Raw genomic sequence first — 21,184 nt, forward strand, 5'->3', positions numbered from 1 at the left:
AGTGCCCAGACCACCAGGTTATTGTGAACACAAGCCACGCACACCTCACGATGTGCGCTGCGGCCCAAGTGGTGAGATAGGGAGGGGACCATATTTGAGAATCCTACTTCAGGGTCATAGGGACTTTAGCTCACAGAAGAGTACAGAGCTGCTCATTTGCTGTGGGGTAGTGTCAGGGTTTAGGAGGCTATGCACATGCCTACTTGCTGGGAATTTAGGCACCTACCACGTTAGGCAGCAGCTGAGTGGTGATCTTGAGAATGTCAGTCTCACCTAAATGGTGGACTTAGGTGCCTAAAGAGACAGAGAGGCACTTAAGACCCTTTGTGAATCAAGCCCAGGTTTTTTAAATCATGCCAGTGTCACTGCGAGCATGTTTTATTGTCGGGGGATTGTGCTCAGTTGTGATCATCATTAAAAAGGTCACTTTCACTATGTGACAGTGTTGTCCAGGTCTGTACTTAGAGCAGGCAGTAACTGGTGTCTCTACTGAAGTGGGTAAATGAGGCATTGTGAGGGTGATCACTGCTTCCCGTGAACTCTCTGGACTGCGTTGTCCCTAATTTCTCTAAACCGAAGCTGCACTTCCTCAGTCTGCCGCCCTGTCCGTGTTTGCTCTTCTGGCAGAGAACAACAATGCTATTAATTTTCCCTTTTTGTGGATGAGGTCATCATCCCCTCTCTCCACCATACTTACCATCACCTGTAGGGTCGAGTTACTGGACTGGCAAGACTAGATGTGGCTGCGCCCTTCAGGGCAGGCCTGCCTGGTCTCGGTCCTTTTGGGGAGTAACAGCAGCAGGACAAGCAAAATCCAAGGTGGTAGTTACACCAGCCTCCTTCCTCAGAGCTGATGGCCAGAGCTGCTGCCACATTAGTTTGTCCTGCGGGCTCCCACCCAACAGCCAGGTTGCTCCTGCTCCAACTGCCACGGAACCTTCCTACCCCCTGCCCCTGGCCAGAGCTGCCCCTGCAGCCACACTTACCATTTGCCTCTTCTGTGGGTGTCCTCATGACATTCACAGCCTCTCAAACTGTCAAGAGGGAAACTGCTACTAACCTCCTCTTCTGCCCCAGACTTCACCATAATAACCTATGGTAATTGGACAACATCCACCAGAAATTCTCTGCTGGTGCCCCACCCCATGCTACCTGGCCCTGTGATCCTCTGCTCCACCTCTCAGTTTTCTCCCCTGCACCTTTCCATACCCCACATCCTCATCCCACACACACACACTTGCTGCTCTCAATAGAGAACATCTGCTGGCTTTGACAGGAGTGACCATTCCATTCATTCACATGCCCCATAGTCATAGATGTGAAGGCCAGAAGGAACTCTTTTGATAATCTAGGGCCAGATTCACATAGGGACAGAGGTGCCCAATTGCCACTTAAAAGACTCAAATCCAACATCTGGGTGCCACTGACCCCTGCTTAGCAAGCACCTGACCCTGGAGGGGCCAAAATCTTCACATGCCTAAATTTTTGCCAGTGGGCATGCACCAAGTGGCCTAAGTCCTGACATCACCTCACCACAGCTCATGAGTTGCTCAGAGAGCTAGCTGCCACCTCTCAGTGGGATTCTCAGGCGAGATGCTGCACTGCCTTTCTCACTTGCCAGGCTCCATCCAGTAGGAATGCTCTGTGCATGCCTAATTCACAAAGAGGCAGGGCTGAGCATATCAGCACTTCTTCTGTGTGAATCCCTACTCTGACAGATTTGGAGCAGGGATGGAACGTACATCTCCAGTGAGTGCCCTAGCCAGCAGGTTATAGGGGATTCCAGGGCAGGGGATGCTCAGTCTTTCCTGTTGAAGCTGTTTTACTTGCATAAATAGCTGAATAAATTATTACAAGAAGGGGAAAACTTCTAGAAGATCAAATATAACCTGTGGAATGTCAAGTATAACCCTGAGGTAGCACCACAAGATGGTGTGACTATGCACTGCAGACTATCAACTAACTCTTATCAGCTGGTATTTGTGTTGTTAACATCTAGCAGCCTTGAGCCCCTCTTGATACTCTGCAGGGAAAATAAAGCAGAATTAAGTAGGTGAGATTCATTGACGTTATTTTTATAGCTATGGGCAAGATTTATTATAGCTGACTGGAAATGTGAGTTTATTTGATTAACACCAATAAGAATAAACATCCACATAATTTATATGATTAGATTGTAACTTTAGTGCCCATATGGCCAAGACCAAGTCTGCTCTTCAGGTGGCTGTGGCCAAGAGAAGGTGTGTGGAGGAATGCAGCAGAGAAACTCCCTTCCACCCCAGAGGAACCTATTCCAAACCCCCAGAGGTAAGCCCCCACCATCAATAATACAATTAATATAGAGAAGAGAAGGTTACTCACCTTGTGCAGTAACTGAAGATCTTCAAGATGTGTCCCCCTGTGGGTTCTCCACTCCATGCGACAGCGTGTACTGGTGCTGTTGATTGGAGATCTTCAGTATCAGCACCTGGTCGGGCCACACATGCACAGCTGCTGTCTCAGGGCATTGTTTGAGTCTGTTCAGTGCACACATGGCCTGATCCCCTCAGTTCCGCGAGACAGCAGCTGCGCATGCGCGGCCCAACCAGGCACTGCTACCGAAGCTCTCCAATCAACAGCGCTGGGACGCACTTTCACGTGGAATGGAGCACCCACAGGGACAGCACTCGAAGAAATACTGATGCAGAGAGGGATGGAGAAAAAGCAACAGAGGGAGAAGATGAGAGAGTGGTAGAGCAGGCTTATATCCATCCAACATGAGGCCACAATGCTATCACAACATAAAAGGATGGACGCTGAGCACTGCATCTGCACTCAGAGGTCAGGAATCTTGGCAGAGTTCCAGTTCAGCGGCGAGTCTTGTGTGCTTCTGGACATCTTGGCACCAGTGAACCTTCCCCAACAAACCCCTTGGGTGCCCTCTTCTGCCTCTTGCTGCGAATCCACACGGAGCAATTACCTCCCTTCTTAACTAATTACAGCCTCCCTCCTTATTCCCAACGCAAAGTCCCAAGCCCCAGTACTCACAGCCCCATACAGCACTGGGTGATAATGATACTGGATCCAGCTTCAGTTTGTCACCCTCAGCTGATTCCTTTTGGCACGGTGCTCCTCCTGGCTCCTGTCCTGGGCTGTCCCCGGTAGGCCTGCTCACTGTAGGCCCTCTTATCTGGACACCCCCCCTCCCCCCCCCACCATCACCACACTCTGTACCTTGACTCCCTCCCCCTGGAACACTAGCACTTCCTCTGCCTCAGGATGAGGTTTTAAAGGGGTTACAGTATTTTCTAAGTTCATGTATGTTAATTTTAAAGACCAAAGTTTATCAAAAGCTCTGTACTCCCAAATACCGTCTCCCCATATAGGTAGACTTAAATATACACTGTGATCAAATCACCTTTTAATCTTCTCTTGGAGTAACAAATAGATTGAGCTCAAGCCTCTCACTTGAGGCAGGTTTTCCAGACCTCAAATCATTCATGTAGCTCCTTTCTGATCCCTTTTCAATTTCCTTTCATACACTTTTTGAAGTGTGGATTGGACAGAACATAATATTACAAAGGTCTCACCAACGGCTGTATACAGAGGCAATATCATCTCCCAGATGAGATTCTTCTGTTTTTGCACCCGAACAGCACCTTCAGCCACCATATTTCACTGGGAGCTTATATTCCACTGATTTCCACTGTGACTCCGAAGTCCTTTTCAGAGAGTCACTCCTATCCAGGGTTTAGTCCCCCATTCTGTAAGTGGAACCATTGTGCTTTATTCCTAGATGTGTGATCTTTTACTTGACTGTATTGAAGTGTATATTGCTGTAGTGAGCCCAGCTTACTATGATTGCAGGTTGTTCTGTCACTGACCTGTCCTCATCATATTCACTGCTCCCCATCCTTGCCATGGCTCTGTCCTCTCTGTGATTCTCTGATCTCTCCAACTGCTTCTCCAGCATTCTTGGGGAATTCAACTGTCTCACCCTTCTCCTCACTGCAACCCCAGGGCTCATCCCCTGGCCTCTCTTCTTACACTATCTTTCCAAACCATCCTCCCCCATCCCCCTCACCCCACCATCCTTCCAGCACACAAGGTTAGTGTCACAAGAGGCAGCAAAGTTCAATGATCAGTGCACTGGACTGGAACACAGGAAACCTGGGTTCTGGCCCCAGCTCTGCCCTGCTGCATGACCTTGGCCCAGTCACTGCCTCTCTCTAAATAGAAAAAGGGTTTTAGGGCAGAGACTGTGTCTTGGCTGGGACCTCTAGGTACTATGGCAACACATGTAACAGGGATACAGGCCTGGAAGGGAGCCCCTGGGTCATCATGTGTATCTCCTGCTATCACAGGCAAGCCCATCACATCATCAAACAGTGTCTCAGGCCTTGGCTACACTGGTGCTTTACAGCGCTGCAACTTTCTCGCTCAGGGGTGTGAAAAAACACACTTCTGAGCGCAAGTTACAGCACTGCAAAGCGCCAGTGTAAACAGTGCCCCAGCTAATTCCCATGGGGAGGTGGAGTACCTGCAGCGCTGAGAGAGCTCTCTCCAAATGCTGGCGCCGCGACCACACTCGCACTTCAAAGCGCTGCCGCGGGAGCACTCCTGTGGCAGCGCTGTACGGCTGCAAGTATAGCCATACCCTCAGTCCTTTGCCGTCATTCTGTCTGTGGCTTCCTGACCGGGCTTCTCACTCCTGTGTCACATTTAAGGCATTAATTATGAAGCTAGTTCACCTGCACACAAAAACCACAGCACTGCCTGCCTGAGGTTCTCTCAGAAGGGAGCTGTGCATGCTGCTCTTCTGCAGTATCAGGCCATGACTGCTCCCCCCAGCCTCTCTCTATTTGCCGTTGTTCTCCATCTACTGCAGGAGAAGAGCTCCGGCTCAAGGGTCTTTTGTGCCAAAGGATGCACTGGGAGCACTTCCTCCTGGTCTTGGTCCCCAAGGAACAGGGGCAAGCCTTTGGTGCCACTCCTCTTATAGGGGAGGTGGCCAGAGCAGAGAATATATGCCTAATGCAATCCTCCTCAGAGACTCTTGTGACTGCTTCAGGCAGACAGCCCCTGCTTCTGAGCAACAGACTTCTCCTTCCCCTGAAGAGGGTATCTGGAGAGAGCAAGAGACATTATTAGTGCATCTGGTCAAACCTTTGGTCCCTGCCACTTCAGTGGCAGCAGCAAGCAGGTCCTGGAGACTAGATAGGAGGAATGTGAGGATGCCCGTGACAGCCCCCACATGTGAGGCTTCTTCAGAATCTTCTGGGGCATGGGGCTGACCTGGCTCTAGGCTCCTAAACCAGGCTGATTAATCCAGGCCAGGACTGCTGCCTATTCAGAGTATTCTGCAGCTGGAGGTTGCTTCTTCCATCACAGACTCCATGCTGCCCCCGGGAAACCCTGTGGGTGGGCAGCACTCCCCCTGGCTGTGGGGAGTGGGCTGGAGCCTGTGCTAGACTCTCCCAGAGGGATGACAGAGTGCAACTCCCATGCTCAAAGCAGAAACAGGCTGGCAGCTGGTACCTCTCCCATCTCTGGGCTATGCAAGCAAGAATCAAACTGGGGGACCAAAGGCTTGTGTATATGCTAGGTCATGGCAGTTTACTGAAAGGCAGCATGCTATATTGTTGCAAACCAGTGTGCATGCTCTGAGTTCAATTTTAAAGCATGCTGAGTGTGGCTTAGCTGAAGTTCAGCAGGAACAGGTTTAGGTTATGTCTACACTACACAGCTTACAGCCATGTCACTAAAAATCGTGCAGTGTAGTCACTGTTTGTCAGTTCTTCTGCAGACAAAAAACTTCCATCCCCAATGAGCAGCGTTTGCATTCACACTGGTGCTTGTCGCAGCAAAACTTTTGTCTTGGCGGGGGTGTGACGGGGGGTGTTAAACACCTCTTAAAGACAAAAGTTTTGTCATTCAATTGCCAGTGTAGACATAGGCTAGGTACAAACCAAAATAAGCCATTCTTAAACCAGGTTAGCTAATCCCTTGCAATCTCCTGTGTGGGTACTGATTTTGGTGCAAATCTGTGTGTAGAGAAGACCTTACGGAAGCCCTCATAGCTAAGTTCCCTCTAAGCTGCGCAGTCGTGTCACAGCCTATTAAGCGCTGTGCGGGTGCTCGGTGCTGCAACGGGGAGAGACGCCTCTCCTCCAGCCTCGGACCTGCCACGACTAGGGAAGAGGCGCCTCTCCTGCAACCTCAGCCCCAGAGCTGCTGTGGCAGGGAGAGGCACCTATCCTCCTCCCCTACCCTAGGTGCTGCTGCGGGGAGAGAGAGCTGGAAGGAGTCCTTTCTTCCCCCACTGTAGCCCCAGGACAGCCTGCACCCCAAGCCCCTAATCCCCAGCCCCACCACAGAGTCGGCAGACCTAGCTGGAGCCCTCACCCCCCCCACATACTTCAATCATCTGCCCAGCCCTAAGCCCCCTCCTGCACCCTGAACCCCTCGTCCCTGGCTCCACCCCTGGCCGGAACCCTCACCCTCCTGCACCCAATCCTCTGCCCCAGCCCTGAGCCTCCTCTCACACGCCAAACTCCTCAGCCCCATCCCTGCCCCATGAATTTTGTTATATGCACCAATATGGGGGTAATATGGAGGTGATGTGTCACCTCCATATTGGTGCCCATAACAAAATTCACTCTGCACATGCATATTAAAAAAATAGAGGGTGCACTGCACCAAAGGCTATGAATAGTCCAGTATGACAGGCAAGACTTGATTGATTTGGCTAAGGTGGTGAGAAGCAGCCATTGTTTGTACTGCCATGGAAACCAAAATCCACCATCACACATTAAATTGATGGAGAAGCAACCAGTCAGCCAAATCCCCCTCTGCACTCAGATGCAGATCTCTTTGAAGGCAGTGCTAAGAACTTATGAGTTTGAGCTAATCATTGATTTTTGAGTAGCAACATGGTTACTGAGGGAGTTGGTGACATTACTTCATGGTAGTCCACAATATCGCAATCACCCTCTCTCAACGGTGGAGCATTAGCGATACTATAAGGCGGCTGTGGCAAAATCCTTATTTTGATAGGAGAGTTAAACCTTTATTGTTCCAGAAGTGACAACAATCAAACCTAGGAATGGAACCTGACAGCATATGAGAATTGTTCCTGGCGATCTGGTGCAGATCAGCTGCACAAAAGCACACAGATCCTGAACTGGTGCAGCTGGCTGACAAAGGATGGATCACTCGATGATTACCTGTTCTGTTCATTCCCTCTGGGGCACTTGGCATTGGCCAGTGATGGAAGATACTAGGCTAGATGGACCTTTGGTCTGACCTCATATGGTCATTCTTATGGTAGCAGTGTGTGCACTTCATGTGGGCCACCTGTGCTTGGGGGATCAGTAAGTAGGAGATAAGCTGGAACTCCTTGTGGTACCAGCATTCCCTTCCTGCCTTTCAGTCTCCTCCCAGGGGCAGTCCCTTGTGAACTAGCCTGTGTCCTATTCATTCTGATCCGAATTCAGAGAAGCAAGGTTGACAACACTAGAAAATCCCAATTCAGTGCAAACCACTCTTCTTTATTTCCTCTTTGTACAATAAAGCCAGTCACTTACAAAGTGCCAGTCTAAAAGCAGATTTGACATTATACAGAATGTACACACCAATCAGAACCCAATCAGCTGACAGGCAGAGAAGGCCAGATTCCTGTCACCCTTTTAACTGCAGTATATTAGAAGAGATTTCAATTCAGCATCCAAGAATCAGCCTTCAGCCCGATGGATGCCTTTTCAGTCTGACCATACAAAGGAAAATGGGAAGGTTTCTTGCGTCAATATAGAAGGGGAACCACATTTGTTACATTATATTGTTCTTCATTTTTAACAGGATCTTTTCTTACCTTTTCCCTACTGTCTCCCCAAATTTTTTACTTTAAAAGGGTGGAAACCCCACAATCAAAGATGCTAAACAAAAAAACCCAGTGCAGTGCTACAGTTTAAACTTAGCCCCTAGTGAGGGGGACAGAAAAGAAATATAATATCCACTTAAGCCAGGTGTAAAAACCCAAACAAACCAAGAACCAAACAGCAGAAGCATCAGCAATTCTGAGCTAAACAACTCAAACCTCAGTGCTTAAAAAGAGCCGCTCTGCAGAGCAGCAGAGCAATGCTAACCTGAGGGCTGGGGACACAGCAGCTCCCTTCTCCTTTACAGCAAACCTCGGGAATGCAGCTTTAATCCTGTACTGCGTTCCCACATGGTGGCTTTCCTCCCTCCCCCCACCCCCTTCACTTCTAGGAAATAAACAAGTGGGAGGCCTGGGCAGCTGGCAGTGCCTGTATGGGGTGTCAGTGGCATGGAACCAGTGTGAACAGCAGTGGGGAAAGGGAAGAGTTAGCACTGGGGAGGGCTGGACTGGAGTGAGGCCACTTTCTGACTGGGCCAGCTCCTGGAAAGGATTAGCATCTGGGGGGGTGGTATGTAAGGCTGTCTACACAGCAGCTGTGGAGATCACACGGAAGCTGTGATCACTGGTGCACAGGACCCCTATGGTTTCACAAGGGTGTGGGGGAAGGGGACAAACTCAATTGGGGGGTTGTCATTCTAAGGATCATCAGCAGGTTTCCATGGGAACTGGCACAAAGGACTGTGGAATATGAATGAATAGGACAAGACCTGACTGAATTTAGGGTCTCAAAGGCTGAGACCTCACCCTGTGATAGTGCTAACAGCAGGACCCAGAGCTGAAATCCTATTGTGCACATAGGAGTGCGTATATTTTGCAGTCAGAGTATTGCATGCACCAATGGCCAGAGGTGCTGCATTTCATTTCCAATGAACTTCCTACTTTTTTGGGACCAAAATGATATGTCTGAATGTAGGACAGGCCCATGGCTCAGCTGCCCAGAATAGTCAAAGATGTCACCAGCATACAGGGACCAGAGCAAATGCAACCAGCTGCTTGGCACAGGAAAAAAGGTGCAAAAGCAGAAAGAAGAAGAGACACCAGGAGCTGTGGCCACTGGAAAGAGGCACTGCTGGAGCCGTAGCAGGAATTCCGGACACTAAAGTTGATGGGATTAGACAGAGGCCCCATCTACACGACGCGTGAAATTCGATTTTAGATATGCAATTTCAGCTACGGGAATAGCGTAGCTGAAATCGAATATCTAAAATCGATTTACTCTCCCGTCTTCACCGCGCTGAATCGATGTGCGTGGCTCTCTATGTCGAATCCGGAACTCCGTTTGTTTTGGTGGAGTTCCGGAATCGATGTAAGCGCGCTCTGGGTTCGATATATCCCCGTCTAGACAAGACGCGATATATCGAACCCAGAGCTTTCGATTTTAACGCGCCGAAATGGCGCGTCGTATAGACGTGGCCAGAGAAAATCTGGACTAGGCCTGACAGCTACGCACAGAGCTGTCAACAGACACACCACGAGAGTAGCGTTCATGCCCAAATGACACCTCTCTGTTATCTCTGCAACACCCTGCAGTCACCCTCTCCGCCCCAGGCACCAGCTCCAGCCCCACAACTAGCCCAGCTGAAGCTTCTCCTTCCCCAGCTCCAGCCACACAGTCTAGCCAGATTTACAAAAAGTTTATTGAAGCTTTGATATATGTAATTTTTGGCCTCTAGATACCCCGTGTCAGCTCATTCTTGGCTCCCCAGTGCTATCTTACGACACCGGCACTAAACCCTCAACACTAGATTTCCTGCTTGAGAATCCTACTGAAGGCAGAACAGCAATTCTCAGATGCTTCAGACATGGCGTCGAACAAAGAACTCTACCGAACAGTTTAAGTGCAGCAAGCTGGGCTCAGTTGGTATCCATGCCGTCACACTCTTCCGATGCCAGCTCACTTTCTGCAGGCAGAGACGGGGCTATGTGCTGCTTGCTGTCCCGTTGCTGATAGAATAGCACATATGCGGCTTTTGTCTGCCAAACAAGGAAAGAAAACCAATCTGAGGAAAAGAAACCATCCATGAAGCATAGTTCTGGAAAGCTGATGATGCAGGAGATAACCTATCGCAGACTCCCAATAGGGCAGCTCAGTACTTCTCTGCCTCATGTGGAAGCTGGAGGCCTAGAGGGAAGCATGGCCTGTAATATAGGCTGTATGTAGAGATTAATGGAGCTTCAATATCTAAAACAAGAGAAACAATCCAGGAAATGCTTTCATATCACCTTAGTGCCCTCTCTTCTCCACTGTCTGTGCAGAGAGCTGAACAGCCTGGGGATCCTGGGAAGGCTGTAGCCTATCAGGCTCAGGGGCAAGCCATTCAGGCTTTGCTCCGAGAAGCCAGCCCCTCCACACAAAGGTGTATTAGCAGGAACCTCAACTACAGAATCTTTGCAGAGATGTCCTTGTAACAAAAGAAAATCACCGCCAATGGCTTTTCATGCAGGAAGGGATGTTCGACCCATTCTAAAATGCATAGAGCAACCTCAGCAGCACAATGCGGGGGCTGGGAGAGATAGCTCAGTGGTCTGAGCATTAGCCTGCTAAACCTAGGGTTGTGAATTCAATCCCTGAGGCGGCCATTTAGGGATCTGGGGCAAAAATCTGTCTGGGGACTGGTCCTGCTTTGAGCAGGGAAGTTGGACTAGATGACCTCCCAAGGTCCCTTACAACCCTGATATTCTATGATTCCATGGAAGTCTGCTGCTCCTTCACAGCATCGTCAGCTTGAATCTGACCTCAACCCACAGCAGATTCTAGCCTGTATTTACGATGATTTGATTAAGAGGCAGAGAACATCTCGGTCCATCCCATCATGCTCCTGGGTTTTATATCTGGGGATTTCTCCCATCTTGAATTAGTCTAAGTCCAAGTACTCACCACTATTTGATCTTCAGAAGCCATTGATACACTGCTGTCATCAAAGTAGTACCATTTGCCATTCACTTTGTTCTTTGCATATGCAGTATCTGTCACACAAACAGAGTGGCTATCTACATTCAGCAGTAAGGCAGGGGGCTCACTAGTGTAACTGTAATACCCCGATCACACTCAGTTCTGATAACTCCATCTATAAAAGGTACAAAGTAAGTGTGCGGGGGAAGAGAAAGAGGTTGGAGCTTGGGTTTCATTGCTCAGAAGCGATATCAGTAACACTGGAACATAGTGGATCAGAGGCTAGGTCCATCTAGGCCACAGTCCTATTCTAAACAGTGGCCCATCCTAAATGCTTCAGGAGGAGGGTGTAAGAAACTTAAATTTCTCTTTGATCTTTCAGTCAGTGGTTGGCTTTTGCTCTGGAGCAGAGGGTTTATACCCACTCCAAATTTATATTTTAAAACAATCCTAATCTAATGCTAACTGTGGTTTTCCTGGTTGTACAAACAGAAGGCCAATCTTGTTTTGAATCCTGCTAAATTTCATCCAGCTCTCAGCCTCACAGGGCAGTGACCATGTGCAATAGAGAGCTTTCTTAAGTTTACAGGAGCTGCACACAGATGTGAGCATTCGCTAGTGGAAGGAATGTACAGCCTCCACTGGAAATGCCAGCCACATCCCTACACAGTAAGGCATTCCCAAGAACCACAAGACAAGTCCTTCCATATCATTTATCTCTCTCTCTCTCCTTTTTTTTTTAAGCAAGGACAATATAAACGCAAAAAACTAAACAATGCATCACATTGCACACTAAACACCAGAGTGAGGAACAGCAGAAATTCAGGTTCCAGAAGCAGTGTTACCAACTAGTTTCATTGCACAGTATATTCTTATTCCTATTTTAATGGTTAACAGCTCTACTGTTTACCAGAACGTGTCCAATAAAACACAGAAGGCGCACAGGAAACTACAGCTGAACATTACATTTGTTGTGATCTCAGCATTGAAGTTTAATGCTGCCCAAACAGCTTTCCGACCAGTCCTACCAACTGTCCAAATTTCTTCATTAGCCAAGGCCCCGCCCTCCACAGTGGCCAGATCCCAGTGTGGATGCAGCAGCCCACCCATAGAATGGCTAGCTGCTCCCTGTTGCTGATGAGGTTTAAATGGGGTGGAGCACATCTTTTACTGCCTACCTCCTTACAGGGATGCAATCAATCCATGGACCCCCCAGGGATTAAGGGGGTGGGCGCTATAAACTCTGATTGAATTTGCTCCCTTGGCTTTCAGGGCAGAACCACAGCTGTGAAACATAGGGACGGATTGAGCAACTTGCAGCCCCAACATCCCCACCACTAGGGCCCATCCATCATGAGTCTCCACCCCCAGGAGAGAAAGTCACTGCTCTCCCGACAGCGATTTTCCCAAATGCACACAGCCCTCCCATCCACCTGCAGATAAAGAACAGACAGGTAGTTACTCACAGTGGCCTACTCCCATAGCTCCATAGTGATTGGACACTGCAATGAGGTCGTACACATACGGATCAGCTGCTGGGTCACAGACAAACTCAGACATGCTCAAATCCCTGAGAAAAAAGTAAGAACACGTTATTGTACACAATTATTATTGTACATAATAAGAGAAAGGCCTAGTAATAATGAACCATTGTAAACAGCCAAGGGCTAACCTGCCCCAGTCAATGCTGTTTGTCCCTTTTTAATTATTAATGACCTATTTGACCCACAAGCCACTGATGTCACCCCCTTAGGCAGCTGTAATATGGATGGCATCAGCCAGTTTGTTTGCTGTCAGGAATGACGGTTACTAGCAAACACAAGTGTTGTTGTGTGGTTAGAGAGAGAGGATGGCTAAGTGCCATGCCAACAACAATCAGTGTAAAACAAGCATGAAGAAGTCAAACTCTTCCATATGAGGGACTGGAGCAGCACTGGGTAGGCCTATGTCCTGCAGTGGATGGTAGTGTCTGAGATGTATGGATGAGTGCAAGGCCTTCTCTTGGTAGAGGATGCAGAGGGACAACACTGATGGTCATGCAACATACATGTAATCTACACTAACAGCGTGGCTCCATCCTCCTCTAAAGGGCAGATTTAAAAATTTTATTAAGATGATGTTTAAAAAAAGTGAACGGTACAGAGTTTAAGCACAGAAGTTTCTGGTTATCAGTGAATAACACACAGATTATCGAGGGTGTGAAGTTCTGTTTAATATCGAGTGTTGTAAGGAATACATAATCTGCAATATCCCTGATTGGGGAAAAGATTGATGGGTCAAAGTACTGACAGCTATGTAGAGAGTCTACTACAGTAAGAGGCTCATGCTTTTAGATCCAGAGGTGTCAGGTTCAACGCCTGCCAGCGACCTATTCCAGGAGCATTATGGACACAGAGATCAGAAATAACACTGATACCTGACTTCCAAAAAAGATCTCCAGGTACGTACCATACCTCCTTCCAGGACACAGATACCATTACCCAAAGAGGACTCCTGCTATGCTTTGCCAGATAAACAACTTTCATACCTCACATAGCACCTTTTTTTCCCAAGTGCTGCACACTACTGTTTAAGTAGAGGAAACACTGAACTGGAAATCCTAGAGGATCTACACAGCTGGTATTTTGGAAGGGAAGGAAAGAATATTCAGTGAAGCTGCAGGGGAGGTTAAGCAGCATAGAAATCTCTGGCGTTGAACTTGGCCTGGACATGCTGTTGCCAACACGCTCCACCCTGACACTCATGAAAATTGTCTTAGGATCTTTAAAGGACAAAAGCATTCAGGGTCTGCTGGGACACGGTTCAAAACTGACTCTGAGGGAATTGTAAAGACGATGAATCACCAATACCACTTTCTGCAACACCGGATTTTCTCAGCAGCATCCTAGCCAAATAGTGGCCAGGCCCATCCTTGCTAAGCTCAGGGGCTCTGCAGAGTCATAGCTCCAAGTATCACAGATGCAGGTAGCATCCCCTTTTCCCTAGACTATTACTAGAGCTTCACTAAGGTTTACTGGCTTGTGGCTCTGGAGGCAGAATCCTATCCTGAGCTATGTCTCCAATGAGGAGCCCATACAACTACTACATCAAAAGTGGAGTTTCTTGCTCTGTCCAGTTATGACTTGGTGGTAAAGAACCTTACCTGATGGGGAATTCAACCACAGTGTCAAGTTTATCCCTCCAGTATCTGTTGTACGAGAAGCGTTTTAAATGCACCACCAAAATCCTGGGCAAAGACCATAGATCAAACTTCTTTGTGGCCTGCTGATGCTTCTTGCAGTTAGGGCAGTACCTGAGAAAGGAGTATAAAGAGGCATGAAACATCTTTGAGACCCTTGGATAGAAGGCAGATATCAAACTCCTTTTATAAACAATCTTTTTTTAATTAACATATAAAATGCCTATCACTATCCCAGGCTGTAGTCACCTTTGTCTTTTTTTTTTTTTAAATAGGCTTTGGAACATCACTCTGATTTTTACTCACATATTCAATCTCTTCTTCCCCCAGTACATTCTCCCTCCCGCCTTCAGGCACTCATCATGTCCCCACCTACTGCAACCCAAATGCCATTGCTCAGTATCTCTCTCCTCTTCTAAGGGAATGCAGGAGCCAGGATGAGGTGTAAGAAAAACTCCTGGAGCACTGTATTTTCAGGACGTTTTTCCCCACTGTCCTCTTCCTGTCTTGTCTTCTGTCCTTATTTGCTTCCTTTCCAATCCTCCCCTCTGCTCCTCCCTCCCCTCTGCTGTACTCCCTGCCCAAGTGGCAGAGTGAAAGTGGCTAGATTTCCAAGTTTCTGAAGGGAAGACATTTTGTCAGTTTCACTGGAGCACTAGAACAAAGGTAGTATTGTGTTAGAGAGCACCAGGTCAGCCTGCTTCCACCTGGTAATAAATGAGATACAGTGAGAGAACCATACAGGGTGGGGTGTTAGGACTACAACAGCATGAGTGCTAAAGGTCAAGCCTGAGGTAGTAGAACTACACAGAGCCTAAGAATAATAACTACAGCAGCTTTTTAAAGGCAACAGAGTAATTGGGTTTTGTTTTTGTTAAGGTAACATTCCCTCTCTTGCTGCTGAGGACTGAGGTGCAGTGGCAGAGCAGTGGCTGTGGGGACAGGGGTAGGATAGTAAGATGCTCAGAAAGAATAGTGTGGGGAAACCTTTACCCAAACAATCTTGTTATTTTATAGTATATATATAGACAGTCCAAGTAATATATCTGCCAAACAGCTGGGTGGTAAACTTACCACGGGTCATGTTCACCAAGTGTTTCCATTGTAGTAAAGAGTTCTATACAGTCTTTAAGAGCGACAGTAGTTTTCTTCTTCTGTGACTGTAACATACTTTCATCCTTTTCAAATGCCTACCAAAAAGGATGCATGTTAACCCTCTGTATCCTGAAAATGATTATGCTCATCCTAGGCATCTGGAACCACCTTCCCATGCCCCCATACAGGTTATTTGTGTCCCATTCCAACACAGTTCCCTGCCATTGCTTTTTTATTTTCAAAATGAACCCTCCCCATTCCTCTCTTTTTCCAGTGATGACTGTTTGACGATCCATCCTTTCCTGGATGTAGGCAGCCAGCCTCTTTCTTTCCACCCACAACACCAACATCAATACCCACAATCTCTATTGGTCACAGCTGTGCAAAGCATTTTATAGAGGTAATTAATAAATACAGTTTCTTGCATGAGGGCGTTTACAGCTGAAGTTAGCCCTAAAGCAGAAAGAAATTTTGTCAGATGTTCATAAACAGAGAAGAAAAAGATAGTCCCTGCTCTGAATAGCTAACAATCTTATTGTACAACAAGAGACAAAAAAAGGACAAGGAAGGGGGAAACAAATAAGTACAATAGGACAATCATAATTGTCCACTCTGATCTTAAAATCTATTAACCAGATTGGTTACTGGCGGCAGTCTATTACAGATCATCAGATAAGACCAGAGAAAAGGATGTGCATTTATTATCTGGAGAAAAAAAACACTGAATTACAGCAGGGGCCATACACTCGTGAAACATCTTTGGAGTTTCTAACATTTGTAACACAGGAAAATGTTGCTCCCAGAGTGTGACTCTATAGGAAATCTCATTCTAACAGAAAGAATTTGATCACTGACCTAAAAAGTAATGGCCATCCAGGTATAAGTGATTGAGAGCTGGTTACATTTGTGTTGAGCAAACAGAATACACTCAACTAGTTACATACATATATGCAGCTTTCAAGTGGCCAATTTCTCAAAGCCAAAATTAATTTGCTGAATTGACTGGGAGGAAAAATGTAAATAGAGAATTATGAATGAAAGCTGGAGATTGTTTAAGAACATTTCACTTGCTTCCCCAAAAATTTACAATTCCTTATCAGAAAAAAAGGCTGTTGATTAATAAGTCATCTTGGTTAAGACTGTTATTGTAGGCTTGTCAATCCCAGGATACTAGAGAGACAAGGAAGGTGAGATAACATTAGTCCAATAAAAGATACTGCCTCACCTGCCTTGTCTTGGTTAAGAGTAACATGAAAGCAGCAATAAAACTAAAACCAAAAATCATTACATAAATGGAGAAGAGGAGCTGAACAGCAATAATATAAATAAGAGTTAAGAAACACAAGCAAATAATAACTGAACCTAAAGGTATATCAACAAAATATCTATAGCCAGTATGGTTAAGGCATTTATAACTATATATCAGGAACAAAGGCAATCCTAGCAATGGTCTAGCACTCTAGGTCCATTACTAAAGGGAAATATTGTCAATAATGAAGCAGAAAAAGATGTGTTTAATAAATATTTCTGTTCTGTATTTGGATCCAGTCTGAACAATATATCAATATCATATGACTGTTGCTAAGCAGAATGCTTAACAGTATCTACTATTAAAGTTAAACATTTTGTCTGGATAACTTGTACAGAAAAATTTTAAAGGGGTTGGGAAAGGAGCTTGGTTATTAATGTTTAACAAGTTTTGGAAAGCTGAGGAAGTTCCAGAGGGTTACACCAAACCCAGAGTTTTGCCAGTATTTAAAAAGGGGTAGCTGAAATGATGTTGGTAACTCTAGGTCAGTTAACCTGACACTGATCCTAGGCAAAACAGTGAAATGGCTGACAGTCCTATCAATAGAGAGTTAAAGAACAGAAATATAAATTAATACCAATCAACATGGTCTCCTGGACAACAAGTATTGGCAAACTTGATATTGCTCTTTGACAAGATTCCAAGTCTAGTTGAAAAAGGTAACCGTGCTGACCTAATATACTCAGACTTTGTAAGGAGTTCAACTTACACTGTATGACATTCAGAATAAAAAACTAATGTTATACAAAATCAATATGGCCTGCGTTAAATCGATTACAATCCGTCTGACAGATCTCAAAGTGTGCTGTTAATAAGGAATTAACTACTGGGGAATTAATTTCTAGTGGGGTTATGCAGAGATTAGTTCTTGACTCAGTGTTATTTAGTATTTTTCATCAAGAATGAAAGTAAAATCACTGCTGATAAAGTATGCACGTGATACAAGAACTGGTGGAGTGGTAAATAATCATGAGCACAAGTCACATATAAAGTGTTCAGAACTCCTGGTGAGTCAGGTCGAATCCAACAATATATGCTTTAATACAGCCAAATGCAAGGGCACGTGTTTAGGAACAAAGACAGTTATAGCCAAGGATAAAGGTATCAGGTGTACTTAGGATATAGAGGTGAATGTTGTAACATAGGGCCTACAGGCCTCAGGCCTTTAAGACATGTAGCTTGGCCCAGGCCTAGGACTTAGTCCTACAGCTTATTTTAGGCCTCGGGATAAGTTAACTACAATATAAAGATAAGTTCGCATAAGTAAATTAATAATAAACCTGCTGAGCCTAGTCTATGTTTGGGAGGGAGGGCGAAATGTTAGAGAATTACTTAAGATAACTGCCTGTTACCATGTGGCTAAGGTGAGGTAAATACGAGTTCCTCTTACACTCATTAACAAGTTAGCCTATGAAAAACAGGACACCTGGAAAGCAGAAGGCTGTGGAAGTTCAAATAAGGAAAAGGAGTTAAAACCTTCATAAATAAATAGGAAATTTCAGTGGGTGTCAGCATTAGCCCATTATCTAAGCTGTATCCCTGCCTGCATGCCTTGCAGGGGGAAGACACCAGGATGACAACCACTGGTGGTAAGGATGATGATGAAAATGAGAGCTAACACTGAGTTTTCCCACAAGCCATGGTGCGAGTAATGCAAATACTGAGAGTTCTGTGTTGGTCTCTCTCTTTCACCAGACTGCAGCACGTATTGTTGTTTGGTTGATTAGTAAAAGTAATTACCAGAGACAGAGCACTGTGTCGACTCTGCTGTACACCATAAAGTCCCACTTCTATTGCTGCTGTAGTCGACCTTGGGAGCTGAATTCTCACACAGTAAAGTAGGTGTAAACCTCACTTTGGGTGGGTAACTGGTTAAAATAACCCATAACTATACATAAGGCTACCCAGGCCCCACACAGAGAGTGTGACATTGCACTCCATATGTTTTATGGAAATATGCTTATAAGTGTGAATATGATGTAACTGGAATGTGCTTTATACAAAAGGTCTCTTGTAAGATATCATTACAAAGCTTATAATCTACTGAATATATTCCTCCTATCTGTATGTATGTATCATTCTTCTATCTGAAGCTAGAAATGTGAAGTATAACTCGGAGGTCCTATTGTAATTATGCAAGGTGTGGGCCATTAATGGTGATCTGGAAGCTTGATGGCTCCCCATTCGCTAGGACAACTGGTTGTAAATGATCTGTTTACTTGCAAACCTTCCTGGGTGCATGCGGGCCAGCCCTGGAAGAATGAAGGCTGGGATCTCACAGGACATGTGAACATGTCACCTGACACTGTAATCCATCTTAAACCTGGTGCTTTTCCATTTAGGAGGAGGGGTGGGGACCCAGAGAGACAAAAGATTCCCGCCTTGTGTCAAAGATACAAAAGGGGGTATAACAGAACAAAGGGGGCTGCCAGTCATGAGAACACCCATAGTTTCCACCTAAGATGTCTGCTGGAGCTAACAAGGACTGTACCAGGAGAAAGGATTGGGCCCAGACTAGGAAGGAGTCTAGTCTGTGAAAGAAGCTTATTGGAACATCTCTGAGGCTGAGATTTTACCTGTAATCAGTTGCTTAACGTATTAGGCTCAGACTTGTGTGGTTTTGCTTTATTTTTGCTTGGTGACTTACTTTATTGTCTGTTATTACTTGAAACCACTTAAATTCTACTTTTTATTCTTAATAAAATCACTTTTGTTTATTAATTAACCCAGAGTAAGTGATTAATACCAGGGGGAGCTAACAGTTCAAAGTTCTTGATGCCCAGTAGAGGGAGCCAGCTGAGTTGGCTACAGGGAAGCTATTGATTGGTGTGATAGAATACACTCATGTTCACACCCTCCCGTAATAATCTTTATACAAGGTATGCTCATCATTTGAAAACTCATAACTTGTTCATCAGTAATATCATAGAATCATAGAAGGTTAGGGTTGGAGGAGACCTCAGGAGGTTATCTAATCCAACCCTCTGCTCAAAGCAGGACCAAACCCAACTAAATCATTCCAGCCAGGGCCTTGTCAAGTTGGGCCTTAAAAACCTCTAAGGATGGAGATTCCACCACCTCGCTAGGTAACCCATTCCAGTGCTTCACCACCCTCCTAGTGAAACAGTGTTTCCTAATATCCAACCTAGACCTCTCACACTGCAACTTGAGCCCATTGCTCCTTGCTCTGTCATCTGCCACCAATGAGAACAACCAAGCTCCATCCTCTTTGGAACCACCTTCAGGTAGGAAGGCTGCTATCAAATCCCTCACCTTTCTCTCAACTAAACAGCCCCAGTTCCCTCAGCCTCCTAATATCTGTGCCCCAACCCCGAATCATTTCGCGTGTCCTTCCGCTGGACTCTCCTGCAATTTGTCCATTCCTTTGAGTTGGGGCCCATAACTGGACCAAACTCCAGAATGTGCCCTCAATCGCCAGAAATGCTACTAATAGCAGCCGAAAATGCCATTAGCCTTCTGGACACACAAGGGGCATACGCTGACTCATATCCAGCTTCTCATCCACTGTAAATCCCAGGTCATTTCTGGGAACTGCTGCTTAGCAGTCGATACCCAGCCTGTAGCGGTGCATTGGGAATTCTTCCATCCAATGTAGACTCTGCACTATCCTGTTGAACCTCATCAATTTCTTTAGCCAATCCTGCAATTTGCTTAGGTCACTCTGGACCCTATTCCTACCCTCCAGCAATCTACCTCTCCCCGACTTAGTGTACATCTGAGAAATTTACTGAGGGTACACTCCATTCCATCACCAATTGTTAATGAGATGGTTGAACAACCGGCCCGGGACGACCCGAGGGATACTCCGCCGCTTGATACTGGCTGCTAACTAACATGAACCGTTGATCACTACCCATTGAGCACCGACAATCTTGCAGCCTTTCTATCCACTTTATAGTCCACTCATGCCAGCCCATACTTCTTAACTTTGCGGCAAAGAATCACTTGGGAGCACTGTTATCAAAAGCTTTGCTAAAGTCAAGATATATCACATCCACTGCTTTCCCCATATCCACAGAGCCAGTTATCTCATCATAGAAGGCAATCAGGTTGGTCAGGCATGACTTGCCCTGGGTGAATCTGTTAACCGTTCCTGATCACCTTCCTCTCCTCCAAATGGTTTCCTTGAGAACCTGCTCCACGATTTTTCCAGGGACTGAGGTGAAGCTAACCGGTCTGTAGTTCCCGAGTTCTCCTTCTTCCCTTTTTTAAAGATGGGCACTATATTTGCCTTTTTCCAGTCGTCCGGGACTTCCCTCGATTGCCACGAGTTTTCAAAGATAATGACAAATGGCTCTACAATCACATCAGCCAATTCCCTCAGCACCTTTGGATGCATTAGATCCAGACCCACGGACTTGTGCATGTCCAGCTTTTCTAAATAGTCCTTAACAGCTTTTCTAAATAGTCCTTTCACAACTGAGGGCTACTTGCCTCCTCCCCATACTGTTTTGCCCTGGACAGCAGTGTGGGAGCTGACCTTGTCTGTGAAGACCGAGGCAAAAAAAGCATTGAGTACTTCAGCTTTTTCCACATCATCTGACACAAGGCTGCCTCCCCCATTCATTAATGGCCCCACACTTTTCTTGACCTTTTTCTTGTTGCTAACATACCTGTAGGCACCCTTCTTGCTACTCTTCACATCCCTTGCTAGCTGCAACTCCAGTTGTGTTCTGGCCTTCCTGATTATACCCCTGCATGCTAGAGCAATATTTTTATATTCCTCTCTCGTCATCTGTCCAAGTTTCCACTTCTTGTAAGCTTCCTTTT

At 46.1% G+C, this 21,184-nt stretch overlaps 1 protein-coding gene across 3 annotated transcripts in view; it reads right to left on the reverse strand.

The window, feature by feature from the left end:
- Nucleotides 1-7,508: 7,508 nt before the first annotated feature.
- USP4 (ubiquitin specific peptidase 4) overlaps nt 7,509-21,184 on the reverse strand; it is a 143,721-nt gene continuing 130,045 nt past the window's right edge. For 2 of the 3 annotated variants that reach the window (XM_032765780.2, XM_032765782.2), the window contains 5 exons: nt 15,064-15,179; nt 13,954-14,103; nt 12,278-12,381; nt 10,797-10,885; nt 7,509-9,892 (listed from right to left, as the gene is read on the reverse strand). In XM_032765780.2, the coding sequence (XP_032621671.1) occupies nt 9,773-9,892; nt 10,797-10,885; nt 12,278-12,381; nt 13,954-14,103; nt 15,064-15,179 (579 nt within the window). In that variant the 3' untranslated portion in view covers nt 7,509-9,772. Of the gene's footprint in view, nt 9,893-10,796; nt 10,987-12,277; nt 12,382-13,953; nt 14,104-15,063; nt 15,180-21,184 lie in introns of those variants that run through there. The other variant, XM_032765781.2, reaches the window with a different exon arrangement.

Source organism: Chelonoidis abingdonii, chromosome 16 (assembly GCF_003597395.2).
Source record: "Chelonoidis abingdonii isolate Lonesome George chromosome 16, CheloAbing_2.0, whole genome shotgun sequence".
Classification (NCBI taxonomy): Eukaryota; Metazoa; Chordata; order Testudines; family Testudinidae; genus Chelonoidis; species Chelonoidis abingdonii.